The sequence below is a fragment of the Panulirus ornatus genome, chromosome 36, assembly GCF_036320965.1.
Source record: "Panulirus ornatus isolate Po-2019 chromosome 36, ASM3632096v1, whole genome shotgun sequence".
Taxonomy (NCBI): Eukaryota; Metazoa; Arthropoda; class Malacostraca; order Decapoda; family Palinuridae; genus Panulirus; species Panulirus ornatus.
The window spans coordinates 19,394,035-19,419,115 of record NC_092259.1 but is presented as its reverse complement, the minus strand read 5'-3'; the positions used below and the strand labels follow the sequence as shown (position 1 = coordinate 19,419,115).

At 43.5% G+C, this 25,081-nt stretch overlaps 1 protein-coding gene across 1 annotated transcript in view; it reads right to left on the bottom strand.

The window, feature by feature from the left end:
• Nucleotides 1–220: 220 nt before the first annotated feature.
• Nucleotides 221–25,081, bottom strand: part of LOC139760439 (uncharacterized) — a gene marked incomplete at its 3' end in the record, with an annotated part of 167,836 nt that continues 142,975 nt past the window's right edge. Inside the window, exon 7 of the mRNA XM_071683676.1 lies at nt 221–399. Coding sequence (XP_071539777.1) covers nt 221–399 — 179 coding nt within the window. The remainder of the gene's footprint in view (nt 400–25,081) is intronic.

Sequence of the window (25,081 nt, the reverse complement as noted above, 5' to 3'; positions counted from 1 at the left end):
GAAAGCTGTGTAGGTATGTATATTTGCGTGTGTGGACGTATGTATATACATGTGTATGGGGGTGGGTTGGGCCATTTCTTTCGTCCGTTTCCTTGCGCTACCTCGCAAACGCGGGAGACAGCGACAAAGAAAAAAAAAAAAGATATGCACTTACTACGAGCATAACCCTTGTGAAGTGCAGTGAAAAAAAATCAATTAAGAATATCAACTCAAAACATACCTCAGGTTTCTTTGTTGCACTGCCAATGGTATCTGTTCGCTTCCGTTTTTTATCAACGTAATCATCCAGTGCCTCCATTCGGTTAAAGGCACGTTCATGGATCCTGGCAAAATTAGGCACCTTCAACCGACGTGCAAAGGACACAAATCGAGGAATGCCAGACCCATCATGCTTGAGCCCTTTAGGAAGAAAAAAAAAAAAAGAAAGGATATATATAATATATATATATATATATATATATATATATATATATATATATATATAAATATATGTTAATGTGCTGAGAGGTGCAACTGGAGAGATGTCTGATCATTATCTTGTGGAGGCTAAGGTGAAGATTTGTATGGGTTTTCAGAAAAGAAGAGTGATTGTTGGGGTGAAGAGGGTGGTGAGAGTAAGTGAGCTTGGGAAGGAGACTTGTGTGAGGAAGTACCAGGAGAGACTGAGTACAGAATGGAAAAAGGTGAGAACAATGGAAGTAAGGGGAGTGGGGGAGGAATGGGATTTATTTAGGGAATCAGTGATGGATTGCACAAAAGATGCTTGTGGCATGAGAAGAGTGGGAGGTGGGTTGATTAGAAAGGGTAGTGAGTGGTGGGATGAAGAAGTAAGAGTATTAGTGAAAGAGAAGAGAGAGGCATTTGGACGATTTTTGCAGGGAAAAAATGCAATTGAGTGGGAGACGTATAAAAGAAAGAGACAGGAGGTCAAGAGAAAGGTGCAAGAGGTGAAAAAAAAGGGCAAATGAGAGTTCGGGTGAGAAAGTATCATTAAATTTTAGGGAGAATAAAAAGATGTTCTGGAAGCAGGTAAATAAAGTGCGTAAGACAAGAGAGCAAATGGGAACTTCAGTGAAGGGCGCAAATGGGGAGGTGATAACAAGTAGTGGTGATGTGAGAAGGAGATGGAGTGAGTATTTTGAAGGTTTGTTGAATGTGTTTGATGATAGAGTGGCAGATATAGGGTGTTTTGGTCGAGGTGGTGTGCAAAGTGCGAGGGTTAGGGAAAATGATTTGGTAAACAGAGAAGAGGTAGTAAAAGCTTTGCGGAAGATGAAAGCGGCAAGGCAGCAGGTTTGCATGGTATTGCAGTGGAATTTATTAAAAAAGGGGGTGACTGTATTGTTGACTGGTTGGTAAGGTTATTTAATGTATGTATGACTCATGGTGAGGTGCCTGAGGATTGGCGGAATGCTTGCATAGTGACATTCTACAAAGGCAAAGGGGATAAGAGTGAGTGCTCAAATTACAGAGGTATAAGTTTGTTGAGTATTCCTGGTAAATTATATGGGAGGGTATTGATTGAGAGGGTGAAGGCATGTACAGAGCATCAGATTGGGGAAGAGCAGTGTGGTTTCAGAAGTGGAAGAGGATGTGTGGATCAGGTGTTTGCTTTGAAGAATGTATGTGAGAAATACTTAGAAAAGCAAATGGATTTGTATGTAGCATTTATGGATCTGGAGAAGGCATATGATAGAGTTGATAGAGATGCTCTGTGGAAGGTATTAAGAATATATGGTGTGGGAGGCAAGTTGTTAGAAGCAGTGAAAAGTTTTTATCGAGGATGTAAGGAATGTGTACGTGTAGGAAGAGAGGAAAGTGATTGGTTCTCAGTGAATGTAGGTTTGCGGCAGGAGTGTGTGATGTCTCCATGGTTGTTTAATTTGTTTATGGATGGGGTTGTTAGGGAGGTGAATGCAAGAGTTTTGGAAAGAGGCGCAAGTATGAAGTCTGTTGGGGATGAGAGAGCTTGGGAAGTGAGTCAGTTGTTGTTCGCTGATGATACAGCGCTGGTGGCTGATTCATGTGAGAAACTGCAGAAGCTGGTGACTGAGTTTGGTAAAGTGTGTGGAAGAAGAAAGTTAAGAGTAAATGTGAATAAGAGCAAGGTTATTAGGTACAGTAGGGTTGAGGGTCAAGTCAATTGGGAGGTGAGTTTGAATGGAGAAAAACTGGAGGAAGTGAAGTGTTTTAGATATCTGGGAGTGGATCTGGCAGCGGATGGAACCATGGAAGCGGAAGTGGATCATAGGGTGGGGGAGGGGGCGAAAATTCTGGGGCCTTGAAGAATGTGTGGAAGTCGAGAACATTATTTCGGAAAGCAAAAATGGGTATGTTTGAAGGAATAGTGGTTCCAACAATGTTGTATGGTTGCGAGGCGTGGGCTATGGATAGAGTTGTGCGCAGGAGGATGGATGTGCTGGAAATGAGATGTTTCAGGACAATGTGTGGTGTGAGGTGGTTTGATCGAGTGAGTAACGTAAGGGTAAGAGAGATGTGTGGAAATAAAAAGAGCGTGGTTGAGAGAGCAGAAGAGGGTGTTTTGAAGTGGTTTGGGCACATGGAGAGAATGAGTGAGGAAAGACTGACCAAGAGGATATATGTGTCGGAGGTGGAGGGAACGAGGAGAAGAGGGATACCAAATTGGAGGTGGAAAGATGGAGTGAAAAAGATTTTGTGTGATAGGGGCCTGAACATGCAGGAGGGTGAAAGGAGGGCAAGGAATAGAGTGAATTGGAGCGATGTGGTATACCGGGGTTGACGTGCTGTCAGTGGATTAAATCAAGGCATGTGAAGCGTCTGGGGTAAACTATGGAAAGATGTGTAGGTATGTATATTTGCGTGTGTGGACGTATGTATATACATGTGTATGGGGGGAGGTTGGGCCATTTCTTTCGTCTGTTTCCTTGCGCTACCTCGCAAACGCGGGAGACAGCGACAAAGTATAATAATATAAATAATATATATATATTTTATATATATATATATATATATATATATATATATATATATATATATATATATATATATATATATATATATATATATGATAGAGCTGATAGAGATGCTCTGTGGAGGCTACTAAGAATGTGTGGGAGGCAAGTTGTTAGAAGCAGTGAAAAGTTTTTATCGAGGATGTAAGGCACATGTATGTGTAGGAAGAGAGGAAAGTGATTGGCTCTCAGTGAATGGCAGGGTGTGTGATGTCTCCATGGTTGTTTCATTTGTTTATGGTTGGGGTTGTTAGGGAGGTGAATGCAAGAGTTTTGGAAAGAGGGGCAAGTATGCAGTCTCTTGGGGATGAGAGAGCTTGGGAAGTGAGTCAGTTGTTGTTCGCTGATGATACAGCGCTGGTGGCTGATTCATGTGAGAAACTGCAGAAGATGGTGACTGAGTTAGGTAAAGTGTGTGAAAGAAGAAAGTTAAGAGTAAATGTGAATAAGAGCAAGGTTATTAGGTACAGTAGGGTTGAGGGTCAAGTCAATTGGGAGGTAAATTTGAATGGAGAAAAACTGAAGGAAGTAAAGTGTTTTAGATACCTGGGAGTGGATCTGGCAACGGATGGAATCATGGAAGCGGAAGTGAATCAGAGGGTGAGGGAGGGGGCGAAAATCCTGGGAGCCTTGAAGAATGTGTGGAAGTCGAGAACATTATCTCAGAAAGCAAAAATGGGTATGTTTGAAGGAATAGTGGTTACAACAATGTTGTATGGTTGCGAGGCATGGGCTATGGATAGAGTTGTGCGCAGGAGGGTGGATGTGCTGGAAATGAGATGTTTGAGGACAATATGTGGTGTGAGGTGGTTTGATCGAGTAAGTAATGTAAGGGTAAGAGAGATATGTGGAAATAAAAAGAGCATGGTTGAGAGACCAGAAGAGGGTGTTTTGAAATGGTTTGGGCACATGGAGAGAATGAGTAAGGAAAGATTTACCAAGAGGATACATGTGTCGGAGGTGGAGGGAAAGAGGAGAAGTGGGAGAGCAAATTGGAGGTGGAAAGATGGAGTGAAAAAAATTTTGAGTGATCGGGGCCTGAACATGCAGAAGGGTGAAAGGCGGGCAAGGAATAGAGTGAATTGGATCAATGTGGTATACCGGGGTAGACGTGCTGTCAATGGATTGAATCAGGGCATGTGAAGCATCCGCGGTAAACCATGGAAAGTTCTGTGGGGCCTGGATGTGGAAAGGGAGCGGTGGTTTCAGGCATTATTGCATGACAGCTAGAGACTGAGTGTGAACGAATGGGGCCTTTGTCGTCTTTTCCTAGCGCTACCTCGCACACATGAGGGGGGAGGGGGATTTCATTCCATGTGTGGCGAGGTGGCGATGGGAATGAATAAAGGCAGACAGTGTGAATTGTGTGTATGTGTATATATGTATGTGTCTGTGTGTGTATATATATGTGTACATTGAGATGTATGGGTATGTATATTTGGGTGTGGGGACGTGTATGTATATACATGTGTATGGGGGTGGGTTGGGCCATTTCTTTCGTCTGTTTCCTTGTGCTGCCTCGCAAACGCGGGAGACAGCGACAAAGCAAAATAAAAAAAATAAGAAATATTATATATAATATATATTATATATATATATATATATATATATATATATATTTATTTATTTATTCTATTATACTTTGTCGCTGTCTCCCGCGTTTGCGAGGTAGCGCAAGGAAACAGACGAAAGAAATGGCCCAACCCCCCCATACACATGTATATACATACGTCCACACACGCAAATATACATACCTACACAGCTTTCCATGGTTTACCCCAGACGCTTCACATGCCCTACTTCAATCCACTGACAGCACGTCAACCCCGGTATACCACATCGCTCCAATTCACTCTATTCCTTGCCCTCCTTTCACCCTCCTGCATGTTCAGGCCCCGATCACACAAAATCTTTTTCACTCCATCTTTCCACCTCCAATTTGGTCTCCCTCTTCTCCTTGTTCCCTCCACCTCCGACACATATATCCTCTTGGTCAATCTTTCCTCACTCATCCTCTCCATGTGCCCAAACCACTTCAAAACACCCTCTTCTGCTCTCTCAACCACGCTCTTTTTATTTCCACACATCTCTCTTACCCTTACGTTACTCACTCGATCATACCACCTCACACCACACACTGTCCTCAAACATCTCATTTCCAGCACATCCATCCTCCTGCGCACAACTCTATCCATAGCCCACACCTCGCAACCATACAACATTGTTGGAACCACCATTCCTTCAAACACACTCATTTTTGCTTTCCGAGATAATGTTCTCGACTTCCACACATTCTTCAAGGCCTCCAGGATTTTTGCCCCCTCCCCCACCCTATGATCCACTTCTGCTTCCATGGTTCCATCCGCTGCCAGATCCACTCCCAGATATCTAAAACACTTCACTTCCTCCAGTTTTTCTCCATTCAAACTCACCTCCCAATTGACTTGACCCTCAACCCTACTGTACCTAATAACCTTGCTCTTATTCACATTTACTCTTAACTTTCTTCTTCCACACACTTTTCCAAACTCAGTCACCAGCTTCTGCAGTTTCTCACATGAATCAGCCACCAGCGCTGTATCATCAGCGAACAACAACTGACTCACTTCCCAAGCTCTCTCATCCCCAACAGACTTCATACTTGCCCCTCTTTCCAAAACTCTTGCATTTACCTCCCTAACAACCCCATCCATAAACAAATTAAACAACCATGGAGACATCACACACCCCTGCCGCAAACCTACATTCACTGAGAACCAATCACTTTCCTCTCTTCCTACACATACATATGCCTAACATCCTCGATAAAAACTTTTCACTGCTTCTAACAACTTTCCTCCCACACCATATATTCTTAATACCTTCCACAGAGGTGGTTTGATTAGAAAGGGTAGTGAGTGGTGGGATGAAGAAGTAAGAGTATTAGTGAAAGAGAAGAGAGAGGCATTTGGACAATTTTTGCAGGGAAAAAATGAAATTGAGTGGGAGATGTATAAAAGAAACAGACAGGAGGTCAAGAGAAAGGTGCAAGAGGTGAAAAAAAGGTCAAATGAGAATTGGGGTGAGAGAGTATCATTAAATTTTAGGGAGAATAAAAAGATGTTCTGGAAGGAGGTAAATAAAGTGCGTAAGACAAGGGAGCAAATGGGAACTTCGGTGAAGGGCGCAAGTGGGGAGGTGATAACAAGTAGTGGTGATGTGAGAAGGAGATGGAGTGAGTATTTTGAAGGTTTGTTGAATGTGTTTGATGATAGAGTGGCAGATATAGGGTGTTTTGGTCGAGGTGGTGTGCAAAGTGAGAGGGTTAGGGAAAATGATTTGGTAAACAGAGAAGAGGTAGTGAAAGCTTTGCGGATGATGAACGCCGGCAAGGCAGCAGGTTTGGATGGTATTGCAGTGGAATTTATTAAAAAAGGGGGTGACTGTATTGTTGACTGGTTGGTAAGGTTATTTAATGTATGTATGACTCATGGTGAGGTGCCTGAGGATTGGCGGAATGCGTGCATAGTGCCATTCTACAAAGGGAAAGGGGATAAGAGTGAGTGCTCAAATTACAGAGGTATAAGTTTGTTGAGTATTCCTGGTAAATTATATGGGAGGGTATTGATTGAGAGGGTGAAGGCATGTACAGAGCATCAGATTGGGGAAGAGCAGTGTGGTTTCAGAAGTGGAAGAGGATGTGTGGATCAGGTGTTTGCTTTGAAGAATGTATGTGAGAAATACTTAGAAAAGCAAATGGATTTGTATGTAGCATTTATGGATCTGGAGAAGGCATATGATAGAGTTGATAGAGATGCTCTGTGGAAGGTATTAAGAATATATGGTGTGGGAGGCAAGTTGTTAGAAGCAGTGAAAAGTTTTTATCGAGGATGTAAGGAATGTGTACGTGTAGGAAGAGAGGAAAGTGATTGGTTCTCAGTGAATGTAGGTTTGCGGCAGAAGTGTGTGATGTCTCCATGGTTGTTTAATTTGTTTATGGATGGGGTTGTTAGGGAGGTGAATGCAAGAGTTTTGAAAAGAGGGGCACAAGTATGAAGTCTGTTGGGGATGAGAGAGCTTGGGAAGTGAGTCAGTTGTTGTTCGCTGATGATACAGCGCTGGTGGCTGATTCATGTGAGAAACTGCAGAAGCTGGTGACTGAGTTTGGTAAAGTGTGTGGAAGAAGAAAGTTAAGAGTAAATGTGAATAAGAGCAAGGTTATTAGGTACAGTAGGGTTGAGGGTCAAGTCAATTGGGAGGTGAGTTTGAATGGAGAAAAACTGGAGGAAGTGAAGTGTTTTAGATATCTGGGAGTGGATCTGGCAGCGGATGGAACCATGGAAGCGGAAGTGGATCATAGGGTGGGGGAGGGGGCGAAAATTCTGGGAGCCTTGAAGAATGTGTGGAAGTCGAGAACATTATTTCGGAAAGTAAAAATGGGTATGTTTGAAGGAATAGTGGTTCCAACAATGTTGTATGGTTGCGAGGCGTGGGCTATGGATAGAGTTGTGCGCAGGAGGATGGATGTGCTGGAAATGAGATGTTTGAGGACAATGTGTGGTGTGAGGTGGTTTGATCGAGTGAGTAACGTAAGGGTAAGAGAGATGTGTGGAAATAAAAAGAGCGTGGTTGAGAGAGCAGAAGAGGGTGTTTTGAAGTGGTTTGGGCACATGGAGAGAATGAATGAGGAAAGACTGACCAAGAGGATATATGTGTCGGAGGTGGAGGGAAAGAGGAGAAGAGGGAGACCAAATTGGAGGTGGAAAGATGGAGTGAAAAAGATTTTGTGTGATCGGGGCCTGAACATGCAGGAGGGTGAAAGGAGGGCAAGGAATAGAGTGAATTGGAGCGATGTGGTATACCGGGGTTGACGTGCTGTCAGTGGATTAAATCAAGGCATGTGAAGCGTCTGGGGTAAACTATGGAAAGATGTGTAGGTATGTATATTTGCGTGTGTGGACGTATGTATATACATGTGTATGGGGGGAGGTTGGGCCATTTCTTTCGTCTGTTTCCTTGCGCTACCTCGCAAACGCGGGAGACAGCGACAAAGTATAATAATATAAATAATAATATATATATATATATATATATTATATATATATATATATATATATATATATATATATGATAGAGCTCATAGAGATGCTCTGTGGAAGCTACTAAGAATATATGGTGTGGGAGGCAAGTTGTTAGAAGCAGTGAAAAGTTTTTATCGAGGATGTAAGGCACATGTATGTGTAGGAAGAGAGGAAAGTGATTGGCTCTCAGTGAATGTACGTTTCCGGCAGGGGTGTGTGATGTCTCCATGGTTGTTTCATTTGTTTATGGTTGGGGTTGTTAGGGAGGTGAATGCAAGAGTTTTGGAAAGAGGGGCAAGTATGCAGTCTCTTGGGGATGAGAGAGCTTGGGAAGTGAGTCAGTTGTTGTTCGCTGATGATACAGCGCTGGTGGCTGATTCATGTGAGAAACTGCAGAAGATGGTGACTGAGTTAGGTAAAGTGTGTGAAAGAAGAAAGTTAAGAGTAAATGTGAATAAGAGCAAGGTTATTAGGTACAGTAGGGTTGAGGGTCAAGTCAATTGGGAGGTAAATTTGAATGGAGAAACACTGAAGGAAGTAAAGTGTTTTAGATACCTGGGAGTGGATCTGGCAACGGATGGAATCATGGAAGCGGAAGTGAATCAGAGGGTGAGGGAGGGGGCGAAAATCCTGGGAGCCTTGAAGAATGTGTGGAAGTCGAGAACATTATCTCAGAAAGCAAAAATGGGTATGTTTGAAGGAATAGTGGTTCCAACAATGTTGTATGGTTGCGAGGCATGGGCTATGGATAGAGTTGTGCGCAGGAGGGTGGATGTGCTGAAAATGAGATGTTTGAGGACAATATGTGGTGTGAGGTGGTTTGATCGAGTAAGTAATGTAAGGGTAAGAGAGATATGTGGAAATAAAAAGAGCATGGTTGAGAGACCAGAAGAGGGTGTTTTGAAATGGTTTGGGCACATGGACAAATGAGTAAGGAAAGATTTACCAAGAGGATACATGTGTCGGAGGTGGAGGGAAAGAGGAGAAGTGGGAGAGCAAATTGGAGGTGGAAAGATGGAGTGAAAAAAATTTTGAGTGATTGGGGCCTGAACATGCAGAAGGGTGAAAGGCGGGCAAGGAATAGAGTGAATTGGATCAATGTGGTATACCGGGGTAGACGTGCTGTCAATGGATTGAATCAGGGCATGTGAAGCGTCCGCGGTAAACCATGGAAAGTTCTGTGGGGCCAGGATGTGGAAAGGGAGCTGTGGTTTCAGGCATTATTGCATGACAGCTAGAGACTGAGTGTGAACGAATGGGGCCTTTGTCGTCTTTTCCTAGCACTACCTCGCACACATGAGGGGGGAGGGGGATTTCATTCCATGTGTGGCGAGGTGGCGATGGGAATGAATAAAGGCAGACAGTGTGAATTGTGTGTATGTGTATATATGTATGTGTCTGTGTGTGTATATATATGTGTACATTGAGATGTATGGGTATGTATATTTGGGTGTGGGGACGTGTATGTATATACATGTGTATGGGGGTGGGTTGGGCCATTTCTTTCGTCTGTTTCCTTGTGCTGCCTCGCAAACGCGGGAGACAGCGACAAAGCAAAATAAAAAAAATAAGAAATATATATATATATATATATATATATATATATATATATTTATTTATTTATTCTATTATACTTTGTCGCTGTCTCCCGCGTTTGCGAGGTAGCGCAAGGAAACAGAAGAAAGAAATGGCCCAACCCCCCCCCATACACATGTATATACATACGTCCACACACGCAAATATACATACCTACACAGCTTTCCATGGTTTACCCCAGACGCTTCACATGCCCTGCTTCAATCCACTGACAGCACGTCAACCCCGGTATACCACATCGCTCCAATTCACTCTATTCCTTGCCCTCCTTTCACCCTCCTGCATGTTCAGGCCCCGATCACACAAAATCTTTTTCACTCCATCTTTCCACCTCCAATTTGGTCTCCCTCTTCTCCTTGTTCCCTCCACCTCCGACACATATATCCTCTTGGTCAATCTTTCCTCACTCATCCTCTCCATGTGCCCAAACCACTTCAAAACACTCTCTTCTGCTCTCTCAACCACGCTCTTTTTATTTCCACACATCTCTCTTACCCTTACGTTACTCACTCGATCAAACCACCTCACACCACACACTGTCCTCAAACATCTCATTTCCAGCACATCCATCCTCCTGCGCACAACTCTATCCATAGCCCACGCCTCGCAACCATACAACATTGTTGGAACCACCATTCCTTCAAACATACTCATTTTTGCTTTCCGAGATAATGTTCTCGACTTCCACACATTCTTCAAGGCCCCCAGGATTTTCGCCCCCTCCCCCACCCTATGATCCACTTCCGCTTCCATGGTTCCATCCGCTGCCAGATCCACTCCCAGATATCTAAAACACTTCACTTCCTCCAGTTTTTCTCCATTCAAACTCACCTCCCAATTGACTTGACCCTCAACCCTACTGTACCTAATAACCTTGCTCTTATTCACATTTACTCTTAACTTTCTTCTTCCACACACTTTTCCAAACTCAGTCACCAGCTTCTGCAGTTTCTCACATGAATCAGCCACCAGCGCTGTATCATCAGCGAACAACAACTGACTCACTTCCCAAGCTCTCTCATCCCCAACAGACTTCATACTTGCCCCTCTTTCCAAAACTCTTGCATTTACCTCCCTAACAACCCCATCCATAAACAAATTAAACAACCATGGAGACATCACACACCCCTGCCGCAAACCTACATTCACTGAGAACCAATCACTTTCCTCTCTTCCTACACATACACATGCCTTACATCCTCGATAAAAACTTTTCACTGCTTCTAACAACTTTCCTCCCACACCATATATTCTTAATACCTTCCACAGAGGTGGTTTGATTAGAAAGGGTAGTGAGTGGTGGGATGAAGAAGTAAGAGTATTAGTGAAAGAGAAGAGAGAGGCATTTGGACGATTTTTGCAGGGAAAAAATGCAACTGAGTGGGAGATGTATAAAAGAAACAGACAGGAGGTCAAGAGAAAGGTGCAAGAGGTGAAAAAAAGGTCAAATGAGAATTGGGGTGAGAGAGTATCATTAAATTTTAGGGAGAATAAAAAGATGTTCTGGAAGGAGGTAAATAAAGTGCGTAAGACAAGGGAGCAAATGGGAACTTCGGTGAAGGGCGCAAGTGGGGAGGTGATAACAAGTAGTGGTGATGTGAAAAGGAGATGGAGTGAGTATTTTGAAGGTTTGTTGAATGTGTTTGATGATAGTGTGGCAGATATAGGGTGTTTTGGTCGAGGTGGTGTGCAAAGTGAGAGGGTTAGGGAAAATGATTTGGTAAACAGAGAAGAGGTAGTGAAAGCTTTGCGGAAGATGAAAGCCGGCAAGGCAGCAGGTTTGGATGGTATTGCAGTGGAATTTATTAAAAAAGGGGGTGACTGTATTGTTGACTGGTTGGTAAGGTTATGTAATGTATGTATGACTCATGGTGAGGTGCCTGAGGATTGGCGGAATGCATGCATAGTGCCATTGTACAAAGGCAAAGGGGATAAGAGTGAGTGCTCAAATTACAGAGGTATAAGTTTGTTGAGTATTCCTGGTAAATTATATGGAAGGGTATTGATTGAGAGGGTGAAGGCATGTACAGAGCATCAGATTGGGTAAGAGCAGTGTGGTTTCAGAAGTGGTAGAGGATGTGTGGATCAGGTGTTTGCTTTGAAGAATGTATGTGAGAAATACTTAGAAAAGCAAATGGATTTGTATGTAGCATTTATGGATCTGGAGAAGGCATATGATAGAGTTGATAGAGATGCTCTGTGGAAGGTATTAAGAATATATGGTGTGGGAGGAAAGTTGTTAGAAGCAGTGAAAAGTTTTTATCGAGGATGTAAGGCATAAGTACGTGTAGGAAGAGAGGAAAGTGACTGGTTCTCAGTGAATGTAGGTTTGCGGCAGGGGTGTGTGATGTCTCCATGGTTGTTTAATTTGTTTATGGATGGGGTTGTTAGGGAGGTAAATGCAAGTGTTTTGGAAAGAGGGGCAAGTATGAAGTCTGTTGGGGATGAGAGAGCTTGGGAAGTGAGTCAGTTGTTGTTCGCTGATGATACAGCGCTGGTGGCTGATTCATGTGAGAAACTGCAGAAGCTGGTGACTGAGTTTGGTAAAGTGTGTGGAAGAAGAAAGTTAAGAGTAAATGTGAATAAGAGCAAGGTTATTAGGTACAGTAGGGTTGAGGGTCAAGTCAATTGGGAGGTGAGTTTGAATGGAGAAAAACTGGAGGAAGTGAAGTGTTTTAGATATCTGGGAGTGGATCTGGCAGCGGATGGAACCATGGAAGCAGAAGTGGATCATAGGGTGGGGGAGGGGGCGAAAATTCTGGGGGCCTTAAAGAATGTGTGGAAGTCGAGAACATTATCTCGGAAAGCAAAAATGGGTATGTTTGAAGGAATAGTGGTTCCAACAATGTTGTATGGTTGCGAGGCGTGGGCTATGGATAGAGTTGTCCGCAGGAGGATGGATGTGATGGAAATGAGATGTTTGAGGACAATGTGTGGTGTGAGGTGGTTTGATCGAGTGAGTAACGTAAGGGTAAGAGAGATGTGTGGAAATAAAAAGAGCGTCGTTGAGAGAGCAGAAGAGGGTGTTTTGAAGTGGTTTGGGCACATGGAGAGAATGAGTGAGGAAAGATTGACCAAGAGGATATATGTGTCGGAGGTGGAGGGAACGAGGAGAAGAGGGAGACCAAATTGGAGGTGGAAAGATGGAGTGAAAAAGATTTTGTGTGATCGGGGCCTGAACATGCAGGAGGGTGAAAGGAGGGCAAGGAATAGAGTGAATTGGAGCGATGTGGTATACCGGGGTTGACGTGCTGTCAGTGGATTGAATCAAGGCATGTGAAGCGTCTGGGGTAAACCATGGAAAGCTGTGTAGGTATGTATATTTGCGTGTGTGGACGTATGTATATACATGTGTATGGGGGGGGTTGGGCCATTTCTTTTGTCTGTTTCCTTGCGCTACCTCGCAAACGCGGGAGACAGCGACAAAGTATAATAAAATAAAAATAAATATATATTTATATGGTGTGGAAGGCAAGTTGTTAGAAGCAGTGAAAAGTTTTACCGAGGATGTAAGGCTTGTGTACCTGTAGGAAGAGAGGAAAGTGATTGGTTCTCAGTGAATGTAGGTTTCTGGCAGGGGTGTGTGATGTCTCCATGGTTGTTTAATTTGTTTATGGATGGGGGTTTTACGTAGGTGAATGCAAGAGTTTTGGAAAGAGGGGCAAGTATGAAGTTTGTTGTGGATGAGAGAGCTTGGGAAGTGAGTCAGTTTTTGTTCGCTGATGATACAGCGCTGGTGGCTGATTCATGTAAGAAACTGCAGAAGCTGGTGACTGCGTTTGGTAAAGTGTGTGGAAGAAGAAAGTTAAGAGTAAATGTGAATAAGAGCAAGGTTATTAGGTACAGTAGGGTTGAGGGTCAAGTCAATTGGGAGGTAAGTTTGAATGGAGAAAAGCTGGAGGAAGTGAAGTGTTTTTAGATATCTGGGAGTGGATCTGGCAGCGGATGGAACCATGGAAGCGGAAGTGAATCATAGGGTGGGGGAGGGGGCGAAAATTCTTGGAGCCTTGAAGAATGTTTGGAAGTCGAGAACATTATCTCGGAAAGCAAAAGTGGGTATGTTTGAAGGAATAGTGGTTCCAGCGATGTTGTATGGTTGCGAGGCATGGGCTATGGATAGAGCTGTGCGCAGGAGGGTGGATGTGCTGGAAATGAGATGTTTGAGGACAATATGTGGTGTGAGGTGGTTTGATCGAGTAAGTAATGTAAGGGTGAGAGAGATGTGTGGAAATAAAAAGAGTGTGGTTGAGAGAGCAGAAGAGGGTGTTTTGAAATGGTTTGGTCACATGGAGAGAATGATTGAGGAAAGATTGACCAAGAAGATATATGTGTCAGAGGTGGAGGGAACGAGAAGTGGGAGACCAAATTGGAGGTGGAAAGATGGAGTGAAAAAGATTTTGAGTGATCGGGGCCTGAACATGCAGGAGGGTGAAAGGCATACAAGGAATAGAGTGAATTGGAACAATGTGGTATACCGGGGTCGACCTGCTGTCAATGGATTGAACCAGGGCATGTGAAGCATCTGGGGTAAACCATGCAAAGTGTGTGGGGCCTGGATGTGGAAAGGGAGCTGTGGTTTCGGTGCATTATTGCATGACAGCTAGAGACTGAGTGGGAACAAATGGGGCCTTTGGTGTTTTTCCTAACGATACCTCGCACACATGAGGGGGGAGGGGGTTGTTATTCCATGTGTGGCGGGGTGGCGATGGGGACAAATAAAGGCAGACATTATGAATTATATACATGTGTATATATGTATATGTCTGTGTGTGTATATATACGCGTACATTGAGATGTATAGGTATGTATATTTTGCGTGTGTGGACATGTATGTATATACATGTGTATGTGGGTGGGTTGGGCCATTCTTTCGTCTGTTTCCTTGCGCTACCTCGCTAACGCGGGAGACAGCGGCAAAGCAAATATTATTTTTTTTTATTTTACTTTGTCGCTGTCTCCCGCGTTTGCGAGGTAGCGCAAGGAAACAGACGAAAGAAAATGGCCCAACCCACCCCATACACAATGTACACACACACACGCCCACACACGCAAATATACATACCTATACATCCCAATGTACACATATATAAACACACACATACACATACATATATACCCATGCACACAATTCACACTGTCTGCCCCTATTCATTTCCATTGCCACCTCGCCACACATGGAATACCATCCCCCTCCCCCCTCATGTGTGCGAGGAAGCATTAGGAAAAGACAACAAAGGCCCCATTCGTTCACAGTCTCCAGCTGTCACGCAATAATGCCCGAAACGACAGCTCCCTTTCCACATCCAGTCCCCACACAACTTTCCATGGTTTACCCCAGACGCTTCACATGCCGATTCAATCCACTGACAGCACGTCAACCCCGGTATACCACATCGATCCAATTCACTCTATTCCTTACCCTCCTTTCACCCTCCTGCATGTTCAAGTCCCTGTCACACAAAATCTTTTTCACTCCATCTTTCCACCTCCAATTTGGTTTCCCACTTCTCCTCGTCAATCTTTCCTCACTCATTCTCTCCACGTGCTTAAACCATTTCAAAACACCCTCTTCTGCTCTCTCAACCACGCTCTTTTTATTTCCGCACATCTCTCTTACCCTTACGTTACTTACTTGATCAAACCACCTCACACCACACATTGTCCTCAAACATCTCATTTCCAGCACATCCATCCCCCTGCGCACAACTCTATCCATAGCCCATGCCTCGCAACCATACAACATTGTTGGAACCACTATTCCTTCAAACATACCCATTTTTGCTTTCCCAGATAATGTTCTCGATTTCCACACATTCTTCAACGCTCCCAGGATTTTCGCCCCCTCTCCCACCCTATGATTCACTTCCGCTTCCATGGTTCCATCCGCTGCCAGATCCACTCCCAGATATCTAAAACACTTCACTTCCTCCAGTTTTTCTCCATTCAAACTCACCTCCCAATTGACTTGACCCTCAACCCTACTGTACCTAATAACCTTGCTCTTATTAACATTTACTCTTAACTTTCTTCTTTCACACACTTTACCAAACTCAGTCCCCAGCTTCTGCAGTTTCTCACATGAATCAGCCACCAGCGCTGTATCATCAGCGAACAACAACTGACTCACTTCCCAAGCTCTCTCATCCACAACAGACTTCAAACTTGCCCCTCTTTCCAAAACTCTTGCATTCACCTCCATAACAACCCCATCCATAAACAAATTAAACAAACATGGAGACATCACACATCCCTGCCAAAACCTACATTCACTGAGAACCAATCACTTTCCTCTCTTCCTACACGTACACATGCCTTACATCCTCGATAAAAACTTTTCACTGCTTCTAACAACTTGCCTCCTACGCCATATATTCTTAATACCTTCCACAGAGCATCTCTATCAACTCTATCATATGACTTCTCCAGATCCATAAATGCTACATACAAATCCATTTGCTTTTCTAAGTATTTCTCACATACATTCTTCAGAGCAAACACCTGATCCACACATCCTCTACCACTTCTGAAACCACACTGCTCTTACCCAATCTGATGCTCTGTACATGCCTTCACCCTCTCAATCAATACCCTCCCATATAATTTACCAGGAATACTCGACAAACTTATACCTCTGTAATTTGAGCACTCACTCTTATCCCCTTTGCCTTTGTACAATGGCACTATGCACGCATTCCGCCAATCCTCAGGCACCTCACCATGAGTCATACATACATTAAAAACCTTACCAACCAGTCAATAATACAGTCACCCCCTTTTTTAATAGATTCCACTGCAATACCATCCAAACCTGCTGCCTTGCCGGCTTTCATCTTCCACAAAGCTTTTACTACCTCTTCTCTGTTTACCAAATCATTTTCCCTAACCCTCTCACTTTGCACACCACCTCGACCAAAACACCCTATATCTGCCACTCTATCATCAAACACATTCAACAAACCTTCAAAATACTCACTCCATCTCCTTCTCAAATCACCACTACTTGTTATCACCTCCCCATTTCCGCCCTTCACTTAAGTTCCCATTTGCTCCCTTGTCTTACGCACTTTATTTACCTCCTTCCAGAACATCTTTTTATTCTCCCTAAAATTTAATGATACTCTCTCACCCCAACTCTCATTTGCCCTTTTTTTCACCTCTTGTACCCTCTTGACCTCCTGTCTCTTTCTTTTATACATCTCCCACTCAACTGCATTTTTTCCCTGCAAAAATCGTCCAAATGCCTCTCTCTTCTCTTTCACTAATAATCTTACTTCTTCATCCCACCACTCACTACCCTTTCTAATCAACCCACCTCCACTCTTCTCATGCCACAAGCATCTTTTGCCTTACATATATATAATATATATATATATATATATAATATATATATATATATATATATATATATATATATATATATATATCTTTCTTTCATACTATTCGCCATTTCCCGCGTCAGCGAGGTAGCGTTAAGAGCAGAGGACTGGCCCTCTGAGGAAACATCCTCATCCAGCCCCCTTCTCTGTTCCTTCCTTTGGAAAAAAAAATAGATATAAGTAAGGGGAGTGGGGGAGGAATGGGATGTATTTAGGGAATCAGTGATGGATTGCGCAAAAGATGCTTGTGGCATGAGAAAAGTGGGAGGTGGGTTGATTAGAAAGGGTAGTGAGTGGTGGGATAAAGTAGTAAGATTATTAGTGAAAGAGAAGAGAGAGGCATGTGGACGATTTTTGCAGGGAAAAAATGCAATTGAGTGGGAGATGTAAAAAAGAAAGAGACAGGAGGTCAAGACAAAGGTGCAAGAGGTGAAAAAGAGGGCAAATAAGAGTTGGGGTGAGATAGTATCATTAAATTTTAGGGAGAATAAAAAGATGTTCTGGAAGGAGGTAAATAAAGTGCGTAAGACAAGGGAGCAAATGGGAACTTCAGTAAAGGGCGCAAATGGGGAGGTGATAACAAGTAGTGGTGATGTGAGAAGGTGATGGAGTGAGTATTTTGAAGGTTTGTTGAATGTGTTTGATGATAGAGTGGCATATATAGGGTGTTTTGGTCGAGGTGGTGTGCAAAGTGAGAGGGTTAGGGAAAATGATTTGGTAAACAGAGAAGAGGTAGTAAAAGCTTTGCGGAAGATGAAAGCCGGCAAGGCAGCAGGTTTGGATGGTATTGCAGTGGAATCTATTAAAAAAGGGGGTGACTGTATTATTGACTGGTTGGTAAGGTTATTTAATGTATGTATGACTCATGGTGAGGTGCCTGAGGATTGGCGGAAAGCATGCATAGTGCCATTGTACAAAGGCAAAGGGGATAAGAGTGAGTGCTCAAATTACAGAGGTATAAGTTTGTTGAGTATTCCTGGTAAATTATATGGGAGGGTATTGATTGAGAGGGTGAAGGCATGTACAGAGCATCGGATAGGGGAAGAGCAGTGTGGTTTCAGAAGTGGTAGAGGATGTGTGGATCAGGTGTTTGCTTTGAAGAATGTATGTGAGAAATACTTAGAAAAGCAAATGGATTTGTATGTAGCATTTATGGATCTGGAGAAGGCATATGATAGAGTTGATAGAGATGCTCTGTGGAAGGTATTAAGAATATATGGTGTAGGAGGCAAGTTGTTAGAAGCAGTGAAAAGTTTTTATTGAGGATGTAAGGCATGTGTACCTGCAGGAAGAGAGGAAAGTGATTGGTTCTCAGAGAATGTAGGTTTGCGGCAGGGGTGTGTGATGTCTCCATGGTTGTTTAATTTTTTTATGGATGGGGTTGTTAGGGAGGTGAATGCAAGAGTTTTGGAAAGAGGGGCAAGTATGAAGTCTGTTGGGGATGAGAGAGCTTGGGAAGTGAGTCAGTTGTTGTTCGCTGATGATACAGCGCTGGTGGCTGATTCATGTGAGAAACTGCAGAAGCTGGTGACTGAGTTTAGTAAAGTGTGTGGAAGAAGAAAGTTAAGAGTAAATGTGAATAAGAGCAAGGTTATTAGGTACAGTAGGGTTGAGGGTCAAGTCAATTGGGAGGTGAGTTTGAATGGAGAAAAACTGGAGGAAGTAAAGTGTTTTAGATATCTGAGAGTGGATCTGGCAGCGGATGGAACCATGGAAGCGGAAGTGGATCATAGGGTGGGGAGGGGGCGAAAATCCTGGGGGCCTTGAAGAATGTGTGGAAGTCGAGAACATTATCTCGGAAAGCAAAAATGGGCATGTTTGAAGGAATAGTGGTTCCAACAATGTTGTATGGTTGCGAGGCGTGGACTATGGATAGAGTTGTGCGCAGGAGGATGGATGTGCTGGAAATGAGATGTTTGAGGACAATGTGTGGTGTGAGGTGGTTTGATCGAGTAAGTAACGTAAGGGTAAGAGAGATGTGTGGAAATAAAAAGAGCGTGGTTGAGAGAGCAGAAGAGGGTGTTTTGAAATGGTTTGGTCACATGGAGAGAATGAGTGAGGAAAGATTGACCAAGAGGATATATGTGTCGGAGGTGGAGGGAACGAGCAGAAGAGGGAGACCAAATTGGAGGTGGAAAGATGGAGTGAAAAAGACTTTGTGTGATCGGGGCCTGAACATGCAGGAGGGTGAAAGGAGGGCAAAGAATAGTGAATTGGAGCGATGTGGTATACCGGGGTTGACGTGCTGTCAGTGGATTGAATCAAGGCATGTGTATGGGGGTGGGTTGGGCCATTTCTTTCGTCTGTTTCCTTGCGCTACCTCGCAAACGCGGGAGACAGCGGCAAAAAAAAAAAAAAAAAAAAAAATATTAATATATATATATATATATATATATATACATATATTTTTTTTTCAACCTATTCGCCATTTCCCGCATCAGCAAGGTAGCGTTAAGAACAGAGGACTGAGCCTCTGAGGGCAACCTCTCACTGGCCCCCTTCTCTGTTCCTTTTTTTGGAAAATTAAAAAAAAAACAAGAGGGGAGGATTTCCAGCCCCCCGCTCCCTCCCCTTTTAGTCGCCTTCTACGACACGCAGGGAATACGTGGGAAGTATTCTTTCTCCCCTATCCCAAACGCTTTCTCCCGCGTTTGCGAGGTAGCGCAAGGAAACAGACGAAAGAAATGGCCCAACCCACCCCATACACATGTATATACATACGTCCACACACGCAAATATACATACCTACACAGCTTTCCATGGTTTATCCCAGACGCTTCACATGCCCTAATTCAATCCACTGACAGTACGTCAACCGCTGTATACCACATCGCTCCAATTCACTCTATTCCTTGCCCTCCTTTCACCCTCCTGCAAGTTCAGGCCCCGATCACACAAAATCTTTTTCACTCCATCTTTCCACCTCCAATTTGGTCTCCCTCTTCTCCTTGTTCCCTCCACCTCCGACACATATATCCTCTTGGTCAATCTTTCCTCAATCATCCTCTCCATGTGCCCAAACCATTTCAAAACACCCTCTTCTGTTCTCTCAACCATGCTCTTTTTATTTCCACACATCTCTCTTACCCTTAAGTTACTCACTCGATCAAACCACCTCACACCACACATTGTCCTCAAACATCTCATTTCCAGCACATCCATCCTCCTGCGCACAACTCTATCCATAGCCCACGCCTCGCAACCATACAACATTGTTGGAACCACTATTCCTTCAAACATACTCATTTTTGCTTTCCGAGATAATGTTCTCGACTTCCACACATTCTTCAAGGCCCCAGGATTTTCGCCCCCTCCCCCACCCTATGATCCACTTCCGCTTCCATGGTTCCATCCGCTGCCAGATCCACTCCCAGATATCTAAAACACTTCACTTCTTCCAGTTTTTCTCCATTCAAACTCACCTCCCAATTGACTTGACCCTCAACCCTACTGTACCTAATAACCTTGCTCTTATTCACATTTACTCTTAACTTTCTTCTTCCACACACTTTTCCAAACTCAGTCACCAGCTTCTGCAGTTTCTCACATGAATCAGCCACCAGCGCTGTATCATCATCGAACAACAACTGACTCACTTCCCAAGCTCTCTCATCCCCAACAGACTTCATACTTGCCCCTCTTTCCAAAACTCTTGCATTTACCTCCCTAACAACCCCATCCATAAACAAATTAAACAACCATGGAGACATCACACACCCCTGCCGCAAACCTACATTCACTGAGAACCAATCACTTTCCTCTCTTCCTACACGCACACATGCCTTACATCCTCGATAAAAACTTTTCACTGCTTCTAACAACAATATATATATATATTGGAGGTGGAAAGATGGAGTGAAAAAGATTTTGAGTGATTGGGGCCTGAACATGCAGGAGGGTGAAAGGCGTGGAAGGAATAAAGTGAATTGGAACGATGTGGTATACCGGGGTCGACGTGCTGTCAATGGATTGAACCAGGGCATGTGAAGCGTCTGGGGTAAACCATGCAAAGTGTGTGGGGCCAGGATGTGGAAAGGGAGCTGTGGTTTCGGTGCATTATTACATGACAGCTAGAGACTGAGTGTGAACGAATGGGGCCTTTGGTGTCTTTCCTAGCGCTACCTCGCACACATGAGGGGGGAGGGTGTTGTTATTCCATGTGTGGCGAGGTGGCGATGGGAACAAATAAAGGCAGACAGTATGAATTATGGACATGTGCATATATGTATATGTCTGTGTGTGTATATATATATGTGTACATTGAGATGTACAGGTATGTATATTTGCATGTGTGGACGTGTATGTACATACATGTGTATGTGGGCGGCTTGGGCCATTCTTTCGTCTGTTTCCTTGCGCTACCTCGCTAACGCGGGAGACAGCGACAAAGCAAAATAAATATAAATATAAATGTATATGTGCATGTGTGGACGTGTATGTATATACATGTGTATGTGGCCGAGTTGGGCCCTTCTTTTGTCTGTTTCCTTGTGCTACCTCGCTAACGTAGGAGAGGTAGCACAAACAAACGAAAGAATGGCCCAACCCACCCACATACACATGTATATACATATACGTCCATACACGCACATATATATACCTATACATTTCAATGTACATATACATATACATACTCGGACATGTATATATATATACACATGTACATATTTGTACTTGATACCTTTATTCATTCCCGTCGCAACCGCACTGCACATGAAATAGCATCACTTCTTCCATCCTCGCGAGGTAGCACTAGGAAAAGACAATAGGCCATAATTGTTCACACTCACTCTCTTGCTGTCACGTGTAATGCACTGAAACCACAGCTCCCTTTCCACATCCAAGCCTAACAAAACTTTCCATGGTTTACTCAAGATGCTTCACATGCCCTGGTTCAATCCACTGACATCACATTGACCACAGTATACCACATTGTTCCAATTCACTCTAATCCTTGCACGCCTTTCACCCTCCTGCATGTTCAGGGCCCGATTGCTCAAAATCTTTTTCACTCCATCCTTCCACCTCCACTTTGGTCTACCACTTCTCATTCCCTCCATCTCTGACACATATATCCTCTTGGTCACTTTTTCCTCACTCATTCTCTCCATGTAACCAAACTATTTCAATACAACCTCTTCTGCTCTCTCAACCATACTCTCTTTATTTCCACACATCTCTCTTACCCTTTCATTACTTATTCAATCAAACCACCTCACACCACATATTGTCCTCAAACATCTGATTTCCAATGCATCCACCCTCCTCCATACAACCCTATCTATAGCCCACGCCTCGCAACCATATAACATTGTTGGAACAACTATTCCTTCAAACATACCCATTTTTGCTCTGTGAGTAATGTTTCTGCCTTCTACACATTCTTCAATGCTCCCACTACCTTCGCCCCCTCCCCCAACCTACGACTCACTTCCGTTTCCATGGTTCCATTCACTGCCAAATCCACTCCCAGATATCTAAAACACTTCACTTCCTCCAGTTTTTCTCCATTCAAACTTACCTCCCACTTGACTTGTCCCTCAACTCTACTGAACCTATTAACCTTACCACAAACCGACATTCACTGGGAATCAATCACTTTCCTCTCTACCTACTCGTACACATTCCTTACATCCTTGATAAAAACTTTTTGCTGATTCTATCAACTTACCTCCCACACCACATACTCTTAATACCTTCCACAGAACATCTTTATCAACTCTATCATATGCCTTCTCCAGATCAATAAATGCCACATACAAATCCATTTGTTTTTCTAAGTATTTCTCACATACATTCTTCAAAGCAAACACCTGATTTCCACACCCTCTACCACTTCTGAAACCACACTGCTCTTCCCCAATCTGATGCTCTGTACATCCCTTCACCCGCTCACTCAATATTTATTTATTTTTATTTATTTTGCTTTGCCGCTGTCTCCCGCATTAGCGAGGTAGCGGAAGGAAGCAGATGAAAAGAATGGCCCAACCCACCCACAAACACATGTATGTACATACACGCCTACATACGCAAATATACATACCTATACATCTCAACGTATACATATATATACACACACAGACATATACATATATACACATGTACATAATTCATAGTCTGCATTTATTCATTCCCATCGCCACCCGCCACACATGAAATAACAACATCCTACCCCTTCATGTGCGCAACGTAGCGCTAGGAAAAGACAACAAGGGCCACTTTCGTTCACACTCAGTCTCTACCTGTCATGTAATAATGCACCGAAACCACAGCACCCTTTCCACATCCAGGCCCCACAGAACTTTCCATGGTTTACCCTAGATGCTTCACATGCCCTGGCTCAATCCATTGACAGCACGTCGACCCCGTTATACCATATCATTCCAGTTCACTCTATTCCTTGCACGCCTTTCACCCTCCTGCATGTTCAGGCCACGATCACTCAAAATCTTTTTCACTCCATCTTTCCACCTCCAATTTGGTCTCCCACTTCACTTCGTTCCCTCTACCTCTGACACATATATCCTCTTGGTCAATCTTTCCTCACTCATTCTCTCCATGTAACCAAACCATTTCAAAACACCCTCTTCTGCTCTCTCAACCACACTCTTTTTATTACCACGCATCTCTCTTACCCTATTATTACTTACTCGATCAAACCACCTCACACCACATATTGTCCTCAAACATCTCATTTCCACCACATCCACCCTCCTCCGCACAACTCTATCCATAGCCCACGCCTCACGACCATATAACATTGTTGGAACTACTATTCCTTCAAACATACCCATTTGTGCTTTCCGAGATAATGTTCTCGACTTCCATACATTCTTCAATGCTCCCAGAACTTTCGCCCCCTCTCCCACCCTATGATTCACTTCCATTTCCATGGTGACATCTGCTGCCAAATCCACTCCCAGATATCTAAAACACTTTACTTCCTCCAGTGTTTCTCCATTCAAACTTACCTCCCAAATGACTTGTCCCTCAACTCTACTGTACCTAATAACCTTGCTCTTATTCACATTTACTCTTAGCTTTCTTCTTTCACACACTTTACCAAACTCAATAACCAGCTTCTGCAGTTTCTCACACAAATCAGCCACCAGCACTGTATCATCAGCGAACAACAACTGACTCACTTCCCAAGCTCTCTCATCCACAACAGACTGCATACTAGCCCCTCTTTCCAAAACTCTTGCATTCACCTCCCTAACAACCCCATCCATAAACAAATTAAACAACCATGGAGACATCACACACCCCTGCCGCAAACCTACATTCACAGAACTAATCACTTTCCTCTCTTCCTACACGTACACATGCCTGACATCCTCAATAAAAACTTTTCACTGCTTCTAACAACTTGTCTCCCACACCATATATTCTTAATACCTTCAGCAGAGCATCTCTATCAACTCTTATCATATGCCTTCTCCAGATCCATAAATGCTACATACAAATCCATTTGCTTTTCTAAGTATTTCTCACATACATTCTTCAAAGCAAACACCTGATCCACTTATCCTCTACCACTTCTGAAACCACACTGCTCTTCCCCTATCTGATGCTTTGTACATGCCTTCACCCTCTCAATCAATACCCTCCCTTATAAATTCCCAGGGATACTCAAAAACTTATACCTCTGTAATTTGAGCACTCACTTTTATCCCCTTTGCCTTTGTACAATGGCACTATGCAAGCATTCCGCCAATCCTCAGGCACCTCACCATGAGTCATACATACATTAAATAACCTTACAAACCAGTCAACAATACAATTAACCACTTTTTTAATAAATTCCACTACCATACAATCCAAACCCGCTGTCTTGCCCGCTTTCATCTTCCGCAAAGCTTTTACTACCTCTTCTCTCTTTACCAAATCATTCTCCCTAACTTTATCACTTTGCACACCACCCCGACCAAAACACCCTATATCTGCCATTCTATCATCAAACCTTCAAAATACTCACTCCATCTCCTTCTCACATCACCACTACTTGTTATCACCTCCCCATTAGCCCCCTCCACTGAAGTTCCCATTCGTTCCC